Source organism: Protopterus annectens, chromosome 10.part0 (genome assembly GCF_019279795.1).
Source record: "Protopterus annectens isolate FY-2018-M chromosome 10.part0, PAN1.0, whole genome shotgun sequence".
NCBI lineage: Eukaryota > Metazoa > Chordata > Ceratodontiformes > Protopteridae > Protopterus > Protopterus annectens.
Window position 1 is genome coordinate 1603836554 of NC_056744.1, and position 21287 is coordinate 1603857840.

A 21287-nucleotide genomic window follows, 5' to 3' on the forward strand; every position below is an offset into this window, starting at 1 on the left:
CGATGGGGGAGGGCTCACTTCCTGCCACATTTTATGCATTTCTACATGATCAGTCTGTTTTTGAGCCAGCCTGCTGTTGTATAGAGACAGAGAGCCTGGATGCTGAACAGCTGGCTTTCCTGCCCTTTGAGGAGGGGTGAAGTAGTAAGCTTTGCAGAGTTCATGCCTTAGTAGTGGCCAGGAAGATTCTGCTTTCAACCTTTGAGTGCTGACACATGAGGAGAAGAGAGAGCATTAATAGTCAATTGCACAGGAGTATGGTTGCCTGCTGGTACTGTCATTTGTACACTGATACTCCACTGGGTTAAGTAGTAAAGCACAAAATATTTCATATAAGCAAGACAGTGGTTCACTTGTTCTTCAGCCTTTACAGTGTGGAGCTGACTTAGACCCACTAAGCTTTAATGCTGCTTGAAGAAAGGGAGACCCACCTGGTAGTACAGTATGTCTGAATGTCACTGTTGGAGAAGGAAGGCACATATCACAACCAGTGTCAAGAAAATGTTGTGAAGAAGCATACCGAAAAATACATTTATTTTTCATTGAAAATTTCAAGTTTGTGGATCTACTGCCTCAAAGATGTTTGATTTTCCAAGTGACTTATTCCTTTCTTTTTTTCACCAGCACTGGACCTCTTAGATAAGATGCTGACTTTTAATCCCAACAAGCGGATTACTGTAGAGGAAGCTTTGGCACACCCCTACCTCGAGCAGTACTATGACCCCAGTGATGAGGTAAGCAGATTTCTTTAAAATGTACAATACAGTTTGAAGAGGTTTCCCACATGGTCTTCAATTGATAATGCTCACAGTGTGTGCAGAAATGATTTGGACATTCCTTATGTGCTTACCTTTTTTGGAGCATTCCCTTTCAGCGATTCCTACAACACACCATAGCTTAGAATACAGAGAAGTGTAAGACAGAGTTATAGTTCACTGACTTTCTGGTTTTAAGAGATAACCAGTGAATTGTAAAAGACAATATTTCCTTTATTTTAAGATGAATTATTTATAAATTTTGATGTAGGATACTGTGTTCAGCCTGTAGATGAAAAGCCATCTAGTCCACTTTTTTGTGTGTGTTCTTGGATGCACATTTGCACACATGAATGCATGTTGAAGATGTCTGAGTCAGGTGATGTTAGTTTTACTGCACTGAATATATCAATTCTTAAAAATGCATTTTTTCAGCATACTAAGAAAAAGGTCAACTAAGCAGCCGTGTATTTTATAAATTTAAGTTTGACATTGTTTGGTGAGGCTACTGTACTACTCCCTATCTCAGTTACTCATTGCATCTACTGAAGTTGGTCTAAGTTTTGCATTGTGTGGTGATAATTTCATTATGGTGCTAAGCAGAAAGGAAGTATAGAAACTGAGGTTTGATAGTATTTGAGGGAGGGATATATATGATTATTTGGTCGGTGCCTTACTTGACAGCAGAGGTGCTAACACCACCAGTTTCTCTGTTAGAAGATGTGTGCATCAGTAAGAGAAAGTTTGCAGTTTCCTTATGAGAGCAAAGCCTTCCATATCCTTATTTTGAGTAGACTTTACTCCAAGATTGCTGCTGCTTTTCTGCAAGTGGCATTACCTAGTTGCAGCATTCTCAAAGTAATGAGCACAGTGTTGTGTATTCAGTGCTATGTAGCAGGCTTTGACGTGAAGTTAGACGGTCATAACGAGGACAATTACTTTATCACTAATCGACAGAAATACTATTAAAAAGAATTTGTTTATAACATCGTCTGAGGGAAACACCAACTACTACATGGCCTTCCATTCCTATGTTGCAGTCTTCAGTTGGGATTCTCCACCTAGGTGACCGAAATGTCTGGCCAGTATACAAAAGACTTGCTATGCATGGTGCGTGCAACATTCCACATAGCAAGGCAGGGAGGATAGTCCATAAAGATGACGTCAGCATGTACCATTCCTTAGACCTTCTCTGCCTGCAGTCCAAACTCCAGCTTCTGTCATTCGACTGATCTCTTGGTGATTACTGTTTTCAGATAACGGCCCCTTTGGGGAAAATTCTTTGCTGCTGCATCATATTGAAGATGTTCTTAGTGTTTCACTGTTGTAGTCATTGCATTCCACCTGTGTTAGACATTGTAGATGATGTGTTCTCAGACTCTAGTCTGACTCCTTACCTCCAGCTCCTGTTAAGCCGGACAGATACTACAGGGTCCCTGACTCTCATAAATTTATTTTCAAAAACCCTACTGCAGACCCAGAAACTATTTCTCATGGTCCAAAGGGGACAAGGCTTCCACTGCAAAAAAAACCCTACCCCCCTGACAGGGATTCTAGGGCACTGGATAGATGGGGGAAAAAGATTTACACATCTGCTACCTTAGCTATAAGGGCCTTAAATTGCCAGTTTCATGTGCTCAAATATCAGCAGTATATCATGACACTGCTTAAACAGTAAATGATGGTAAATTCTGAATGTGCAGCAAACAAAGAAATGCAGGATTTATTGCATGCAGCTGAACAAGTTGGAAAGCATACTTTTCAATGTGGTTTTGATTCTCTGGAGGCCTCCTGCAGGGCCGCTGTTACGGGTTCTGTCATTAGAAGGCATGCTTGGTTAAAGGAACAAAATCTGCCTGATCATGTTAAAGCAAAATTATTAGATGCTCCATTACATGATACCTTGTTTGGAGTTAAGGCAGAAGAGGTGTTAAAGAAAATGGAGGACAAAGCTAAATCTATGCAAACGGTCAAGGATTTCTTACAGGTACAGCCACCTAGATTTAGCAGACACTGGCCTACAAAGAATTGGTCCTTTCCAGTCTCAGACAGACCTGAAAGGGGCAGATCCAGACGCCCTAGAGGCAGATCACAGCCACAAGGTTCCTACAGGTCTTTTTCCCAATCTGCAGCGGGCACCATTTCAGAAGCCATTAGGAACATCCACAGAGGCATCGCAGGTGGTCATTCAGGGCGATAAGGGAGAACGGCCCACTACCTCAGATATCCTGAGAGGTGCCCCTCAATCTCCTCCATCTCTAGCTCTCCCTATGCCCGTCCCAGTGCCTAGCCATACATCGTCGTTTCCTCACAATCTAGGGGGCGATCTTTCTGGTAAGAAGAAATTTAAACAGAAACATGTTTCCTCCTCCCAGGATCCTTCTCCCTATTTGCAGGCCTTCTCACAGGGAATCCTGAATGCTTTCCTTAAAATACATCCTCAGCTCTACCTACCATGTATGTTCCTCCCCCACTCCCAGAAAATCAGAGCAACAGTAGGCCTCTTGAGAAGAAGAAACTTCATCTGATGAATCCTTGATCTACATATCTCAAGTAGTTTCCACTAGGTTGTGTGTCCCCTGAATTAGATTCTAACAGTGGGGATTCTCTTGAGGAAGATTTGTCCTTTGGAGAAACTATTTCTAGGATGAGAAATTTCGTCAAATGGGAAAGTAGTCCAGTATCAGAAGTTAAAAAGAGATGTTATGACCTGTTGCAGCTGGGCTGCCCATCTTCCTTGCCCATCCCCCCTCTGCTCTCTTCCTTTCTGAATGCCTTTCTCTCCATGTTGGGAGTCCAGATTCTCAACCTCCAACTCCAAAATGGCCTGACAGATTCTATAAGGTCCCTGAGGAAAATAAGTTTTTTTATTTAAATATCCTCCAGAAGATCCTGCAGTTTTCTTTCTGGAGACAAACCTTCTAGACTTCTTCCCTGTACAGATCTGTCCCTACTTTTATGGGCATTCAACAACCCCCCCGTGATCAGATTCATTTGTTGCCTAAAATCCTGGAGGACTTGCTAAATCAAGGAACTGTTTAAGAAGTTCCACCACTAAAAAAAAGGAAGAGGATTTTACTAACGAAGGTTTGTTGTTGTTGTCTTTCGGCTTTTCCCGGTTAGGGGTCACCACAGCGGAACTCCGGTCCGCTAGTGATTGGCAGTAGATTTTTACGTGCCGAGTTGCCGGCCCTGACACACAACCTTCAATGAAGGTACACCCATTCACGCATGTCTCCACACACAAGACGCTCTAGCTGAGAATCGAACAGGATAACATCTTACTGTGAGGCGACAACGCTACCGGAGCACCACCACCGCAGTACTTGCTCAAGAATGTTACTAGTCCCCAAAAAAGATGGTCTCAACCTTTTCCACAAAGTGCCAACCTTTTGTATGTTCACTCTGCAAACTCTCTTGCCTCTCCTGCTCCCCCAGGCCTTTCTAATCACTCTGGACATCAAGGATGCATACCTACATATCCCTATTCTTTCACAATACAGGAAGTTTTTACGCTTTTCTGTTGCTTCCTCACATTTTTAGTTCTGTGCTTTGCCATTTGTATTCTCTACGGCACCAAGGGTATTCACAAAATGCTTAGCCCTTGTCATTGCCTTCTGCAAGGCTGCAAGGAATACTGATCTGTCCTTATCTGGATGACCTACTAATACAAGCAGTCCACCCAGGCACTGTAAAGGAAAACCTAGTCTTCAGGATTTCCTTACTCCAAGGCCTGGGGTTCACCATAAACTCCAGCAAGTTTTCTCTCAGTCCTTCTCAGCATCAGGTTTTAATAGGATGCAGACTAAGGAGAGATTGGGTGATTGCTTTCATCCCTCCTTAAAAAGTGGAAACTCTGCTTAATTACATCTACAAGCTACATCCCTTAACCTCCATCTCTGCCAGGGAGTGCTCACACCCCTAGCCAGACTTCACATGTGGAAAATCCAGTGGTTTCTAAACGCACTTTGGGGCCAGCATGCCCATCCTCTAGAATTTGTACTCCCTATTCTCCCATGCATAGAGAGAGAAATTCACTGGTTCAACCGAGTCAGCTGAACCCAAGGTTTGTGTTTCAACATCCATCCCCAAGTTAGGAACTCTACACAGATGCCTCAGACTTTGGGTGGGGAGCAGATCTGGGTCGCTTAAAAGTCCAGGGCCTTTTGCCTTACTCAATCAAGAAGCAACATATCGGTGGAAAAGAAATAAGGGCTTTGATCCTGGAACTTCAAGCCTTTCACTGCTCCCTACCACCAGGACTCCTGAAGTCATTCACAGACAACACTACAGTTATGGTATATGAACAAACAGGGGGGCACCAAGTCATACCTACTTTGCTGGTCGGCCTTTCAAGCCTGGGAAATTGTCTCTCAAGCGAAGGTTGTGTTGCTTGCAGTTTATATCCCTTCAGCTTAAAATGTGCTGGCAGACACTCTTAGTAGGTCCATGACACAAGCCCATGAATGGATGCTTCACAGGGATGTTTCCAGACATTCTACACTGGTGGGGTACTCCTCATATAGACCTGTTTGCCTCCCACATGAACAGGCAGCTTCTAGAGTTTTGTGCCATAATCCCAGGTCCTCTGGTATGGACGGTGGATGGCCCTATTGAAATTAACTGCTAGCCGTCTATAGGGGAAAGCAAAAAGGTATTTAGCCCCTCTACCTACCACTCCTGCTGTACCAAATCGGCGTCGCTAAGAAGACGCCATCTGCCTGAAGAACTTCCTTTTGAAATTAATTGCTTGCCGTCTATAGGGGAAAGCAAAAAGGTATTTATCCCCTTTACATACCACTCCTGCCCTACCAAATCGGCATAGCTAGGAAGACACCATCTGCCTGAAGAACTTCCTTTTGAAATTAACTGCTAGCCATCTATAGGGGAAAGCAAAAAGGTTAATATCTCTATAAATTGTTGTAAACCAAGTGAACACTTATTTAAGCAGGCCCTGGGTCCATAGCACTGCAAGGTATCCCCCAGTTACCCACTTAGGGAGCCTCTTTCCATCTAAAGGTGCACAACACCTACCAAAAATATACAGTTGCCCTACCTTTATTCAGAAAACAAACTGGTAGCATTTAGTGCAAGCTGGTGTACTCTCGGTCTGGAAATAAATAAAAGCAACAAATGGATATTTAAAAACATAGCCAGTCTACTTACAGGCAGGCTGAGTGTATCTTGTGATCGGACTTGCCCATTCTAGTTCAAAATCCCCTCCCCTTCCAGCTACGTAACTAAAGATGTTAAGATGTCTATCTCGTCTTCGCTCTTGCTGGTTGGGGATCGGAGCCGAGGCCATCTTCTATAGCTCGAGAGCTGTTTACTGGCTTGAGGCTACCCCTTATCCCATGATGCCTAGCGATAGCTACCCAGATCTCGTTTGCCGCTTCAGCTGCGAGGTGTCGTTTTTCTGGCTCAGGCTCGTATAAAGTTTTTTTGTACAACTTTCTTACTCTAGAATTATATTTTTTCAGTGTTTTATTAACGTTTAGTATTGTTTTTTGTGATAGCTAGTGTTTTTGTAGTATCCCTTCCTTTCCTTGTAGAACTCGTTTAACTTGGAGAGTTCTCCCTGCCCCTCCCCCCCCATCCTCTTCTTGTCAGGTTAGCCATTTAGGTTAGAGGCTTTCCTTCTACCTTTCTTTCATAGGCTAGCTGTTTAAGTTAGAGGCTTTCCTATTAAAAAAAAAATCCTTTAGCTACAGTCTTGTAGTACAGTGTGTTTTGTGTAGACTGTATTTTGCTTTGGTAGCTGTTGTGGTATTTGTTGTTTCCTTCTTTCAGGATGTCAAAGGAATCCAAAGTGTCTGGATTCAAGAAGTGTGACTCATGCTGTCAGAAAATGTCTCTGACAGATGGGCACACTTTTTGCGTGTATTGTTTAGGCACTGTGCACCTGCAGGACTCTTGTTCTATCTGCCATGCATTTAGTCCAAGAGTCCTGCAGGAGCATAAGAATAAGCTTATTCTTGGGGGTATTTTAAAGCCCCAGGATTCACCGGCCAAGACCTCTTCACCTGTGAAATCCCCTAAATCTACCAAGCCGTCGGCTCCAAGTTCGGAGCCGTCCTCGGTTCAGACTCTACCTGCACCGATAAGGCTATATCTCCCCATCGGCTCCATCAGAAACTTCGGAGCCTTCACGGAGCCACAAGAAGGTCCCCTTCATTGGAATCGGTACAGTCGGCTCCTCTGTTTCCCTTGCTTCAGAGTGAGCGTAGTCACAGATCCTCTCACTCCTCTCGATTCTCTAGGCTGTCGGATCACTATGTGGAGAGAGTGGTCAGTAGGTTGCTAAAGTCGCAAGCACTTGCAAAGATGTTGTCCAGCCCTCCTCAACAGGTGTCTGCTCCGTCCACTTCTATCGATGTTCCTCCTCCGACTCCAATGAGTTCAGAGCCGGAGTTCGTTGGGGTTTGAGTAGTGGAATCGTCTGCTCCAATAACTCTATCTCCTCCGGTTCTGTCGTCGGCTCCGATCCCCATGGTGGTGCCGTCGGTCGAGGGATCTGGGCGCCGAGGTTCCCTTGTCTGCTCCGAGGGGGCGAGTGGCATCGGACCCTTGTCCGACTCCATTCTCCCTCTCGGAGCTTCGGTGCAGGTGAGCTTGGCTCCTACATCGGCCTCGGAGCCATCTCCCTGGGTGCGGAGAAAGATTCCGGTTTCCTCTGAACCGGAGCTTTCTCTGCATCATGGCAGGGGCGCCTTCGATGTCATGAGGAGTGTACTGGCCACTGAGTCAGCTCCACTATTGGCCCCACCGGCTCCATCCCCTGTAGTGCCTGTGCCAACCTCTGCTCCTCCTCCAGACCTCAAGTGTAGGGAACCGGCGCTCCAGGGCACCCCATTGGGTGTTTCTTTTCCCAGGCCTCCCCTGATCACTCAGAGGAGCCCCCTCGTAAGAAGTGCAAGAGGAAGCACATTGACTCCCCTGAGTCTGTCATTTCTGATACAGACTTAGATGAATCTGAAGGGTCACCGAGATCCCCCTCCGAAGAGGTTTCCTTCTCGGACATCCTAGAAATGCTTAAGCAGAGGGGGAACTGGAATCTCCTAGCCCCTACAGAGGATGAGTCTGTATTTCTGGATGCGTTCGGTTCCTGACCTTCCACCTCCTGGGTTTCTCCGCCTTTCAATCCACTTATGGCAGTGGTGGCTCGAAAGGCTTGGTCAGCTCCGGATACAGTGAAACCAACTCCGAGGAGACCTGGCAAATTCATCACAGCACCCCAAGATAAGCAGTTCCTTACCAAAGGTGTTCCTGTTGATGCCATGGTGGTAGCAGCAGCCACCAAAAAAGTTAGCAGAGACCTCTTCATCTGTTCATCCTCCTAACAAGGAGTCTAGGACCATGGACCGATAAGGGAAGCAAATGTTCGCTTCAGCGACCTTTTCTATGAGGTCACTGAACTAGTGTCATTTTACCCGGCTTCAGAGGGATCCCCTTAAAGAGCTCGGAGATACCCTTCAAGATCCATCAGCTGAGGGGGCTCAAGCTAAAGTAGCTTCCCAGCTGCCGACGCTTAATTCTGTAGTTAACTCCTCCATGAGGCTCGTTTCCTATGCAGCCGATGGTGCAGATAGAGCCGCAGGTATAGGTGTGGCCCTTAGGAGGCATGCATGGATGCGGCTGTGTAATTTTGCGGAACCCTTTCGAGTGTCATTCACCAACACTCCCTTTGATGGTTCCTTTCTTTTTGGACCACAGGTGAAAGACACTTTGACTATGTGTGAGCAAGAAGGCAAGACTCTCTCTGCCATGGGAGTCCATTTTTCCACTCCTCCTAGACCGTACCCCAAATGTCAGAAGAGTGGCAAAATATGGTTCCGAAAATCCCAGGGAGCCTTGCCTGACACACACGGTGATTTTTCCTCCAGGGGCAGGGGGGGAAACAATAACAGACGCCGCCCTCGTGGCAGAGGGGGGTCCGCAGAACCAGGGCAACAGAGAATCTTTCTCTGAGCCCTTTCAGCATCCTTGAAGGGTTGTCTGGCTGCTCACCTCTGAAGGCAGTCGGGGGGAGGGGGGGGGAGACTTTCACTGTACCCAAAAGCCTGGCAGGATTTAACGCAAGACAGATGGGCACAGTCCATTATATCCAGAGGTAACAAGATTCGCTTCTGTCAACCCCCCTTACCATCAAGGAAATCCCTTCCAGATGTTCCACCCAATCTGAAGGACCAAGCAGTAATAGAAGTTTCAAAACTGCTAGAAAAAGAGTCATCCAGGAAGTCCCGGCAGACCAGCACGGATCCGGAACTTACTCCTAAAGTTCTTTTTGGTACCAAAAAAGACAGGGGACTGGAGACAGATTCTGATTCTCAGCAGACTAAACAGGTCTGTACAAAGAACAAAGTTTCGGATGGTCACGCTACAGTCCATTCTACCCTTTCTGGGTCAGAACAATTGGATGTGCTCGATAGATCTTCAAGACGCGTACTACCATATCAAGATGGACAGGCGCTCCAGGAGATTTCTTCGCTTCCGGCTGGGAGCCAGTTATTACCAGTTCAGAGCTCTGCCCTTTGGTCTCACCACAGCCCCCAGGGTGTTCAACAAATGTATGGCAGTGGTCATGGCTCACCTGAGACGTCGAGGATTCCAGGTGTTTCCATATCTAGACGACTGGCTCCTCACTGCTTACTACCAGGCATCAACTTCTACAAGCCAGGGACTAGACAATCGCAATCTGCTCCCAGTTAGGCATTACAATAAACTTTGAAAAATCTGCCTTGTTGCCCTGTCAATCTATCACCTACATAGGTGCAGACTTAGACACAAGTAACATGTCGACAAGGCTACCGCCAGAAAGGGTGTCTATAATTAGTCAGCAAGTACAAATTCTGATGCAGAGCAAAAGAATCCAAGTCAGGTTTGTCTTTCAAACTCTGGGTTCCATGGCAGCAGCCATTCTTCTAATCCCACTGGCCTGCTTTCACATGAGGATCCTTCAGTGGCTTCTGTTCACACAGTGGTCTTTCCAACAGCTGCCCATGTCTCACACTATCATGATTACAGAAGCATGCAAAAGACACCTTTCCTGGTGGATGGTCTCCCCACTAGTGACTCTGGGCAGACCCTTCATTCAGCCCCCTCCGGTAGCCACAGTGACCACAGACGCCTCCCTGATAGGGTGGGAGGGGCATTATCAGGGCAGGATAGTCCAAGGCACTTGGCAGCCTCACGAGTACCATCTGCACATAAACGTCCTAGAATTGAGCCGTGCTCCTAGCGTCCCTTCAGGACTCTCTTTCTTCTGGGACCATTGCATTTCAAACAGACAACATATCAGTGGTGTGGTACATCAACAAGCAGGGTTGAACCAGGTTCTACCTCCTGTGTCGAGAAGCACTCCGACTGTGGCAGTGGGCGATTTCCTTCCAACGTTTTCTGATTGTGACGTACATCCCTGGGATGTCCAACGTCATAGCGGACAGGCTCAGCAGGGCTGTCCTCATGCCTCACGAGTGGTCTCTGAATCAGGAAGTTGCGGATCTTATCTTCCGCAAATTGTGACAGCCTTGTTGCGATCTTTTTGCCACCCCCTTCAACAGCAAATGCAGCAACTACTTCTCCCTTCTTCCGCTTTCATGTCACTCACCCAGAGACGCTCTAGTCCACGATTGGCCTCAGGGACTTCTTTATGCCTTTCCTCCTTTTCCCTTGATTTCAAAACTCATACAGAAAGCAATATTGTTGGGTTGCAAAATGATCCTCATTGCCCCCCTACTGGCCTCGACAGATATGGTTCCCATTCCTGCATCATTACCTTCTCGATCAGCCTTGGACTCTGGATCCGATTCCAGACCTACTGACTCATCAGTCAGGCGGGTTGTATCAATCCCTCCAAACTCTCCAGCTCGCAGCTTGGTTGCTCCACTTCCAACCTTAGCCAGGCTTCCCAGCATTTCCCCGGCTGTATGTGAGATAATTGTCTCCTTTCACAAGTTCACAACCAGAAAAACTTATGTTAGTAAATGAAAACGTTTTTCTTGTTGGGCAGAGGCTAGGAACGTAGATCCCTTTTCAGCCCCAGTCCACGAAATTCTGGAATTCCTAGCACAACTTTTTAATTCCGAGTCCGCTTCTGCTGCAGTCAGGGTTCAATTAGCAGCCATTTCTAACTTTCATGTTGGTTTGTCAAATTCAAACATTATGTCTCATAAGTTCTGTAAAGCTTTTTTGAGAGGGACCACTCTCCTTAGGCCTCCAGTGAGAGATCCCCCTCCTCCTTGGGACCTTAATTTGGTATTAACTTCCGTAACTCTGCCCCCTTTTGAACCAGCAGCGTCCTGCTCCATTAAGTTTCCGTCTTGGAAGACACTCTTTCTGGTAGCTATTACTTCAGCCAGATGCGTCTCTGAACTTCAGGCACTGTGTTCGTCCTCCATACTTAGTTTTTCATAAGGACAGGGTTGCTCTGAGGACTAATCCTTCGATCTGAAGTAGGAGATTCATTTGTCTGCAACCTGTGGGTTATGGATCCGATATCGGATCCGAACCGGCATGGTTTACCAGCTATGGATCCAAGCTCTCAGCTCCTCCCCTCACCCATAATGCCCTGCTCTACCCTCATGACCTCAGATCTCGTTTGCCGCGCATGGTGACCAGATTGCGTTTTCTAAGCTCTCCAGCTAAGTGCAGTTTTATTACTCTTAAAGTACTAATTTTTGAAGTTTTGTGTGAAAGTTGTGTGGAAGTGTAGGTTTACCTTTTATTTTATCATACTTTTAGTGTTTTAAAATTTAATTTTACTTATCCCTCCCCTCGCTGGTAGCGTAGTGTGTTTGGGCCTGTTGAGTGATTTTGTTACTTTACTTTAAACTAGTTTAGGTAACCTTCTTTGCTTTTGGGATGTCTGAACAGCCCAAAGCTGTGTTCTCCAAGTGCACCGAGTGTGGCCATAAGCTTTCCCCGGCTGATGGCCACACTCTGTGTGTTAGATGCCTTGGGGTTGAACACCTCACTTCTGGATGTTCCATTTGTGCAGGGTTCAACCCCAGGGCATTGAAGGAGCGGAGGTCCAAGCTTGTCTTGGCGGGTCTTGGAGCGGAGGTCCAAGCTTGTCTTGGCGGGTCTTTTGCCACCGGACTCGGCTCCGGCCTCCGCTCCTTCGGGGGTAACCGTTTCTACGGTTGTCTCCTCTCCGGCTCCCCCTCCTCCTCCTGGGACTCAACCTCCCTGTAGTGGTTTGGAGGAGAGGGAAGCTAGAAAGAAGGACCGGAGGGAGAAGCACCATAAGCGGCGGGCCGAGACCTCTGTTTTGGCCCCGCCAGCCAAGTGGGCTTCCCCTCCGGCCTCCTTGTCTGCTGGCTCTCCCCCTCCTCGGCTCCGGTCTCCAGTTTGTTTTTCACCGGGACCTGAGGAGGAGGAGAGACCCGATCTCCCTCGAGGCTATCGAGGAGGCACTCAACGCCTACCTCGGTAGCCTCGTCGAGATCAACGCTGATCTGGACCGGATGATGAGAAGGTTCATCCAGGCCCAGATGCAGATGGGAGTGCTCTTGCCTCCCCCCCCCCCCCTCTGGGGGGGAGCTCGACCCCTTTTTTCAAGCCAATTGCTCCTTCTCCGACCCGCTACCCGGGTTCGGAGCAGTTGGAGCCGAGCAGCTTCAGAGCCGGGGGTGGGTCGGCGCCGATAGTACTTGGTACTTCGGATCCGACCCTGCCCTCGAGTGCTTCAGATCCGACCTCTCGGAGCCTGGATCCGAGCTTCGGATCTGGGGGTATCAGTGCTCCTTCGGCGCCGTCTGTCGGAGCGCACTGTCCCTTCGGATCCGAGCGCTTAGGCGCCGGCTCCGAGGGGGAGCCGATTGTCGGATCCTTTGGTCGAGGTCGGCTCCCCTTCGGCTTTTGATGTAGTGGAGAGGGCCCTGTTGAGGGTCTCCGGACCCCCGGCACTTGCTTCGGCTCCGTCCCGCGCTCCCTCTGCACTGGGTCAGGCTTCCACCATCCGGCCCTTGGGACAGCCCGCTCTTGTGCCCCAAGCTGTTCCCCTGGAACAGGTTACTGTTTGCGAGGAGTCCTCTGACAGCCCCCCGGAGGATGTTCCCCGCAAACATACGTGCAAAAGGAGGCACATAGACTCCCCAGAGTCTCTCACAGAAGACACGGATTTGGAGGAAGGGGAAGGCTCCCCACGGTCACCCCCCGAGGATGTCTCATTTGGAGACATCATGGAAATGCTCCGCATAAGGGGGGGGTGGTCTGCCCCAAGTCTTCCTCGGACGAGTCCGTGTTCTTGGAGGCATTTGAAGCGGGCCCGTCTACCTCTTGGGTGTCCCCTCCTGCCGACCCCCTGGTGGACCTCATTACCACCAGGGCGTGGAAGGATCCGGACACCGTGGAGCCAATCCCTAAAAGGCCCGACCGTATTCTCAGTCCCCCGGCTGACCGTGCCCATTGGAGTAAGGGGCCTCCGGTAGATGCCATGTTGACGGCGGCGGCCACCAAGAGGGAACTTGCTCAGGAGATTCCCTCAGTCCATCCCCCGAGCAAGGAGTCTCGGATGATGGACCACTTGGGGAAGCGGATGTTTAGTTCAGTGACCTTCTCTGTAAGGGAGCTGAACTATCTGGCACATGTGATTAGGATGCAGCGCGATCTTATTAAAGAATACGCTGCATCCCCCCCAGAGTCCATGTCGGAGGAGGATAGAGTGCTGCACTCCACCTGCATGGCCACTCTCAGGTCCGTCACCAATACCTCTATGCGGCTACTCTCTCATGCTACGGAAGGCGCCGCTAGAGCCGCAGGGGCAGGCCTAGTTGCTAGACGTCAGGCCTGGCTCCGTCATTGCGATTTCTCAGAGCCCTTCAAGGCGTCATTTGCGAACACCCCCTTCGATGGTTCTGCCCTCTTTGGCAAGACTGTTTGCGACACTTTGACCCAGAGCGAGAAGGACGGGAAGACGCTGTCTGCCGTCGGAATCCGCTTCTCTGCACCCCAGAGGCCCTATTCTAGGAACCAAAAGGGTCAGAAGAAGATGTGGTTCCGGAAGTCGCAGCAATCCCAACCTGCTCCGGACAACCAGTCCTTCTGTGGCAGAGGAGGACAGGGAGGACGCCACCCTAGGGGCAGAGGGGCTCCCAGGAACTTCGGGTCCAGAGAACCCTTCTCTGAACGCCCGCAGCAGCCCTGAGGGTTGCCCGCTGCTCCACTCTGGAGGCAGTCAGGGGACGTTTTTCGGAGCACCTGGCGGCATGGGAGTCCATAACATCAGACCGCTGGGTTCTCCAGATCATATCCAGAGGATACCGTATCCCCTTTCTTCACTTGCCAAAACTGAAGTTCCTCCCCGACGTTCCACCCAGTCAGTGGGAGGCCGCTTTGGCAGAAATTGGCCATCTGCTAAAGAAAAGAGCCATCCAGCCCGTCCCCCCAGACCAGATCGGATCAGGGTTCTACTCCAGGTTCTTTTTAGTGCCAAAAAAGACGGGGGATCTAAGACCAATTTTAGACCTTTCACTCTTGAACCTGGCAGTTCCCAAGGAGAAGTTCCGAATGGTCACACTGCAGTCTATTCTCCCCCTTCTGGGAGAAAATCACTGGATGTGCTCCATAGACCTCAAGGATGCGTACTACCACATACTAATGGACAGGCGCTCCAGGAGGTTTCTCCGCTTCCGGCTGGGAGCCAGTCACTACCAGTTCCGGGTAGTTCCGGGTCCTTCCCTTTGGTCTCACCACTGCGTACTACCACATACTAATGGACAGGCGCTCCAGGAGGTTTCTCCGCTTCCGGCTGGGAGCCAGTCACTACCAGTTCCGGGTCCTTCCCTTTGGTCTCACCACAGCCCCCAGGGTGTTCATCAAAGTATTAGCAGTGGTAGCGGCCCACCTGAGGCTTCAGGGGGTACAGGTCTTTCCCTACCTGGACGACTGGCTCCTTACTGCCCCAACAAGGCATCTACTACTATTGGCGCAAGACTCCTTTCTCCATCTTGCTCCCCGTCTGGGCATCACTATAAACACAAAAAAATCCAACCTAGCACCCATGCAGTTCATAGATTTTATAGGTGCCAGGTTAGACACAAGGAGATTAAAAGCCTTCCTCACTGCGGACAGAGTTCAAAATCTGCAACTCCAGGTGCGGGCCATTCTCCACTCAAGCTGAGTTCCGCAAGTTGGTCCTGAGGGCTCTAGGGTCCATGGCGGCTGCTATAGTGCTTCTTCCTCTCGCCAGGTTCAATATGCGCATCCTCCAGTGGACACTCCTAGTCCAGTGGTCGTATCTTGCTCTTCCTATGCATCATCCCATTGCGATCAGCAAGGCTTGCAAGCGGTCCCTCCTGTGGTGGCTACACTCTCCAGATCTCCACGGAGGCCGCCCATTTTGTGCTTCTCCCCCTCTCGCCACGGTGACCACGGACGCCTCCCGCCTCGGGTGGGGGCATTTTGCAGGCCGGACCGCCCAAGGCACGTGGAGCGATTCAGAGACCTTACTGCATATCAACATTCTAGAGATGAGAGCAGTGCTCTTAGCGTTGCTAGCACTTCAGGCCTTTCTTCCCTTGGGAACAATTGCGATTCAATCGGACAACATGTCGGTTGTCTGGTATATCAACAAGCAAGGAGGAACCAGGTCTTACCCTCTTTGTCGAGAAGCCATGAGAGTTTGGGAATGGGCAATCTCCACCAACCGCTTTCTCATAGCAACGCATATTCCGGGTCGGTCCAACATCCTGGCGGACAAACTCAGTCGCACCATTCTCACCCCTTACGAGTGGTCTCTCAATACTCAAGTAGCGGAACGCATATTCGCACGGTGGGGAACTCCTTGTTGCGATCTTTTTGCCTCTCCCTCAAACACCAAGTGCGACAGTTTTTTCGCTCTGATACCTCCTCCCGGAGGTTCTCCAAGAGATGCTCTGGTGCATGCTTGGCCACCCGGTCTTCTTTATGCTTATCCCCCCTTGCCTCTGATGCTCCAAGTTCTTCAGAAAGCCTCTCGGTTGGGGTGCAGAATGATTCTCATTGTTCCGTTTTGGCCTCGACAGATCTGGTTCCCCTTCCTAAGGTCTCACTCGGTGAATCCTCCTTGGATTCTAGATCCCATTCCGGATCTGATATCTCATCCATCCCACTTATCTCCTCCGAACCTGGACAACCTGAAGCTGACCGCTTGGCTGCTCCAGTTCCACTCTTGATCAGGACTCCCGGTATTTCGTCCCCTGTTAAGGCCATCCTGGTGGCAGCTCATAAGCCATCCACTAGGAAAGTCTACTGCAGCAAGTGGAAACGGTTCTCGTTGTGGGCAGAGCGGCAAGGCCTAAACCCCTTCACAGTTCCTCTCCCTTTGGTGCTTGATTTCTTAACGTCTCTTTTTAATGATGCTGCAAGCAGTTCCACGGTCAAAGTACAACTTGCAATTTCCCATTATCACATTGGTCATGACTCCAATCCACTGATGTCGCCAAGTTGTGTAAGATTTTCCTTAAAGGTACTTTTCTTCTCAGGCCCCCTGTAAAGCAAGCGGTTCCTCCTTGGGACCTTTCCTTCGTTCTCCAGGCCTTGACCGCCCCCCCCCTTCGAACCGGCTACGGGAGATCTGAAATTCTTATCTTTCAAGACCGCCTTCTTAGTAGCCATTACTTCGGCCAAGAGAGTTTCAGAGCTTCAAGCATTATCAGCTAAACCTCCTTACTTGGTCTTTCATCCGGACCGTGTTTACCTCAGGACCAACCCGTCCTTTCTTCCTAAGGTAGCTTCTGAAGCTAACATTAATCAATCCATTAACCTCCCTGTCTTCTTTCCTAAATATGAAAACAAAGGTGAATACAAGCTTCACTCCTTAGACGTTCACAGGCAACTTAGATTTTATCTAAACAGGACGGCTGGTCATAGGCAATCCGACCAGTTGTTCATTTCCTTTGCTAAATTTAACTTGGGCAAACCAATTTCTAAAGTCTCATTATCTCGCTGGATTTCACAATGTATCTTATTGGCTTATCAAGCTTCGGGAAGGCCCGCACCAGAGGGTGTACATGCCCATTCAACCTGGTCAGTCTCTACATCGGCAGCCTTTAAGGCTAGGATTCCTCTAGATGATATTTGTGCAGCAGCCACGTGGGCTTCATCTCATACTTTTATTTCCCACTACAAATTGGATCTTGCATCTAGGGGTAGAGCATCCTTTGGCTCTGCGGTGCTCCGGAATATCCTTCCATGATGGCCGCCCAAGATTCAGGTAGCTAGGGACTCTGTCCCACAGGTTGCAGACAAATGAATCTCCTACTTCAGATTTAGAAGTTATGTACTCACCATAACGTTCCATCTGAGTAGGTGTATTCATTTGTCTGCAACCATCCCGCCCTCCTATCCCCCTGGCCTTTCAGTTTCCTGCATATGTTGTGTTCCCCTTTTCAGGGTGTTCTTGCTGTTGGCAAACTCTATCTGAGGTCATGAGGGTAGAGCAGGGCATTATGGGTGAGGGAAGGAGCTGAGAGCTTGGATCCATAGCTGGTAAACCATGCCGGTTCGGATCCGATATCTGATCCATAACCCACAGGTTGCAGACAAATTAATACACCTACTCAGATGGAACGTTATAGTGAGTACATAACTTCTAATTTCTTCCGAAAGACTGCTCAAAAAATAATTTAAACAAATCTATAGACCTTCCTTTGTTTTCCCTAACCACACCAACAAGGCAGAGTATAAATTACACCAATTAGACGTTCATAAGACAATTGCGTTTTTATCTGCATAGGACTAAGGAAATAAGGAAGTCGGACCAACTATTCCTTTCCAATGCTCTAGGCAAACAAGGTCTCCCAGTTTCCAAGGTGACCTTATCCAGGTGGTTGTCTCACACGATTACTTTCATTTATCAATTAAGGAACAAATAGTTACCTATCAAACCGAAAGGTCATTCTGCTAGGGCCTTGGCCACCTCTGTAGCCTTTCAATCTAGGTTGCCCATGGATTCTATCTGTGCAGCTGCTACGTGGGCAAATCCTCATACCTTTATTTCTCATTGCAAGCTAGATATGGTCTCCAGGAGCAGAGCTGACTTTGGTTCCACTGATGTCCTTCAAGGATGCATCTGCAGTCCTTACAAATGGGTTGTCCTGGCCTCAGGCAGCCCCTCGGTCGGCCGGATTCCAAAGTCTGGGTCTGGCCTCGGCTGATGTCGCACTTCACCCGACGTCATAGCTGCAGTTCTGCGGGTATAAAGGCATCAGCTGACGCCATTTTCCCCAGTCTTTCTTGCCGCGTGGCGCCCGAAGCAGAAGCTGTTGGCAAGTGCCGGTCGGTCAGAACCAGAGATTACTACTACCGAAGACTTCTAAAAAGCTAAGTACCCCGTTGGGGACTCTTTCTTGCCTCAGCCGATGTCAGAAAAAGTGAATAACTGTTTAACTTGTGGGAAACAAATACCTCATAAAGATTTCCACTCTTACTGCCTACCTTGTTTAGGCCCAGACCACGATGTAGCAGCTTGTCTAGCCTGTGCTTCTTTCAACCGACGGACGCTTAGACGTTGGTCGGAATTTGCTGTGGAGTTTTTCGGCTCCGCTTTTGCTTACAATATGCAGTCGGAAACTCCGACTTCGCAATTAACTAAAAAACGCAAGGAAAAGGACCGACACCCGCGGTTTCGGCCGAAACTGCGGTTAAGCCAACCGCGAGTGTCTCTGTTTCGGCTGAAACCGAGTCCACGGTTCTTCCTTCGGCCGAAAGCTTGCCTCCTACCGAGGCCTCATCCAGCATGGCTGAATCTGCTACTGAAATCCCACCTGCTCTTGCAGGTTCACAGGATTTATCTGATACTATACCTTTAGATATATCTACTCCTGCACGTGGAGCTGCTAGGCCCCCTGCATCCATGTCGATTAAGGCTTTTGCCAGGGCTAAAGCAGCAAAATCTACCAAAACTGTGCCTGCTAAGACCCTCTCACAGGCCTAGCTCTAGTTCTCAAATGCTTAGTCTAGCAGAGGATCTCATTTCTTTGATCCGGGATCCCAACCTCACCTTGACAGGGCCTCTCACCCACCTCTAGAGAAGAGGCCTAGAGCAGAGCCCCTGAGCCAGTTTTTCAGATTACTCCTCTGATGATTCAGATAATACAAACCCTCCAGAGGGCCCTTATTCTTTATGAGGACTCTGATGCAGAAGACTCCATTCCTTCTGCCTCTCCGCCTGAGGAATTTTCTTTGGGGAAACCTTGCATGCTATGAGGGAACAATTTCAATGGCAGGGCCAGGATTTTTCAGACTCTAGGAAAAGGCTTAGGACCTTTTTGCATTTGCCACAGCATAGGCCTTTAGCCATTCCTCCAGTACTCACTGTTGTGGATGATGCATTTAATGATGCTTGTACTGCTTCTGATTCTCTTCCTCCGCCCCTGCTAAGCCCGACAGGTACTACAGGGTTCGGACACACATTATCATTTGTATAAGGCTCCTTTTGCAGATCCTGAAACTATCTCCCAGGGACCCAAGGCTGTAGCAGCTACCTCTGCCAAAACCCTCCCTCTGAAAGGGAATCTAGGGCTTTAGAGAGATGGGGTAAAAAAGTTTACACTTCTGCTACTCTTTCGGCTAGGGCCTTAAACTGTCAATTCCACATGATTCAGTATCAGGAATTTATGTTAGATCAGTTAACTAAAAAACTGTCCTCGTCTGAACCATTAGACAAAAAATCTGTTCAGGAAATGGTACATAACATTCAGCAGGTCAGTAATCTTTCTTTAAAATGCGGCTATGATGCACTGGAGGCTTTCTTTAGATCAGCTATGACTGGTACAGTGATCAGAAGGCATGCATGGTTAAAAGAGCAGTCCTTACCAGACCATGTTAAATCAAAGCTCCTAGATGCTCCCATGGATAAGCTCAATTTGTTTGGCTCCCCTGCACAGCAGGTGCTGAAGAAGGTGGAAGAGAAAGCAAAATCTGTCCAGACAGTCAAGGATTTCTTACAGGTCCAGCCTCCAAGGTTTAGTAGGAACTGGCCTTCCAAGAATTGGTCCTTTCCAGACACCTCCAGAGCTCAGAGAGGCAGGAATAGGCACCCAAGAGGCAGGGGTCAGTATAGAGGTGCCTACAGGGGACGTCAGTGGCAGCCTAACAACCAGCGAAGTACTGCCACAGATCCAGCCACCACCACTTCCACAGGACAATCACAGTGACTTGGCTCTGAGACCGCCTACCAGGGAACAACTAGAAGCACCCTTAGGCGGAAAGCTAGCCTTATTTTCAGTAAACTGGCATCACATCACAGGAGACAAATGGATTTTACAGACAATAGACCAAGGTTACAGGTTTCACTTCCATACTCTACCAAGGAAGAGAGGAATGCCAAACCTACCTCCAAATCAGAAGACAAATGCTCTACAACAAATACACCACTTACTAAGGATGAGAGCTATAGAAAGGGTACCGTCCATGGAACAAGGGCAAGGATTTTACTCCAGACTTTTCCTGGTGCCAAGAAAAGAAAACCAATGGAGACCTATTCTCGACCTGTCCGCTCTAAACACATACATCATTGTTCCAAAATTCAAAATGCTGACCCTTCAGCATCTTCTTCCCATGCTGGGCAAGGAGTCTTGGCTGGTAACTCTAGATCTCAAGGAGGCATACCTGCACATCCCCATACGACCAAATTGCAGAAGATACCTCAGATTTCTTGCAGGATCAGAGCATTATCAATTCTCAGCATTGCCCTTTGGCTTATCTACTGCGCCCAGAGTATTCACGAAATGCCTGGCATCAGTAATTGCTCATTGCAGGCTTCAGGGAATTCAAATTTACCCTTACCTGGACGACTGCCTGTTACAAGCGGACAACAAAAACAAATTAGAAAAAGATTTGAAAAAGGTCATTCATATACTGCAAGCCCTGGGATACACAGTCAATATAAGAAAGTCAAGGCTGATACCATCCCAGAGGATAACTTTCTTGGGTGCAGAACTGGACACATCAAATCAAATGGCATCCCTCACAGCAGAAAAACAGAAGCAACTTCCTCTCTATTTCATGGCATTAACGAAACAAAACCAGCTAACAGCAAGGAAAGTCCTGCAAGCCCTGGGTTACATGGCATCCTGCATAATATTGATTCCACATGCCAGACTACATATGAGAAAGTTACAATGGTACCTAAGGAATTTATGGTCTCAGCACAAGCACAGCCTAGAAACCCAAATTCCAATAATTCCATGCCTGAAGCAAGAATTCCAATGGTGGGCTCAGGCCTGTCAATCGAACAAAGGGATGCCCTTCCACAGCACTCAACCAAGCCAGACTATCACAACGGACGCCTCAGACCTCGGTTGGGGGCACACATGCTGGACAAGTGCATACAAGGTTTATGGACTCAAGACCAGCTGAACCTACACATAAATCAAAAGGAGATGCTGGCAGTAAAACTGGCAATTCAGACATTCAGACCACTTCTTCGACAGGATCAATTGCTGATAAGGACGGACAACACCACAGTTATGTGGTACATCAACAAACAGGGAGGCACACATTCATACCCTCTATGCCGGATGGCAGTGGACCTCTGGAATGTGGCCC

General features: G+C 48.5%; 1 protein-coding gene across 1 annotated transcript in view; it reads left to right on the forward strand.

Annotated features, from left to right (window-relative positions):
* MAPK3 (mitogen-activated protein kinase 3) overlaps window positions 1-21287 on the forward strand; it is an 846228-nt gene that overhangs the window by 500301 nt on the left and 324640 nt on the right. Inside the window, exon 7 of the mRNA XM_044086276.1 lies at window positions 625-734. Coding sequence (XP_043942211.1) covers window positions 625-734 — 110 coding nt within the window. The remainder of the gene's footprint in view (window positions 1-624; window positions 735-21287) is intronic.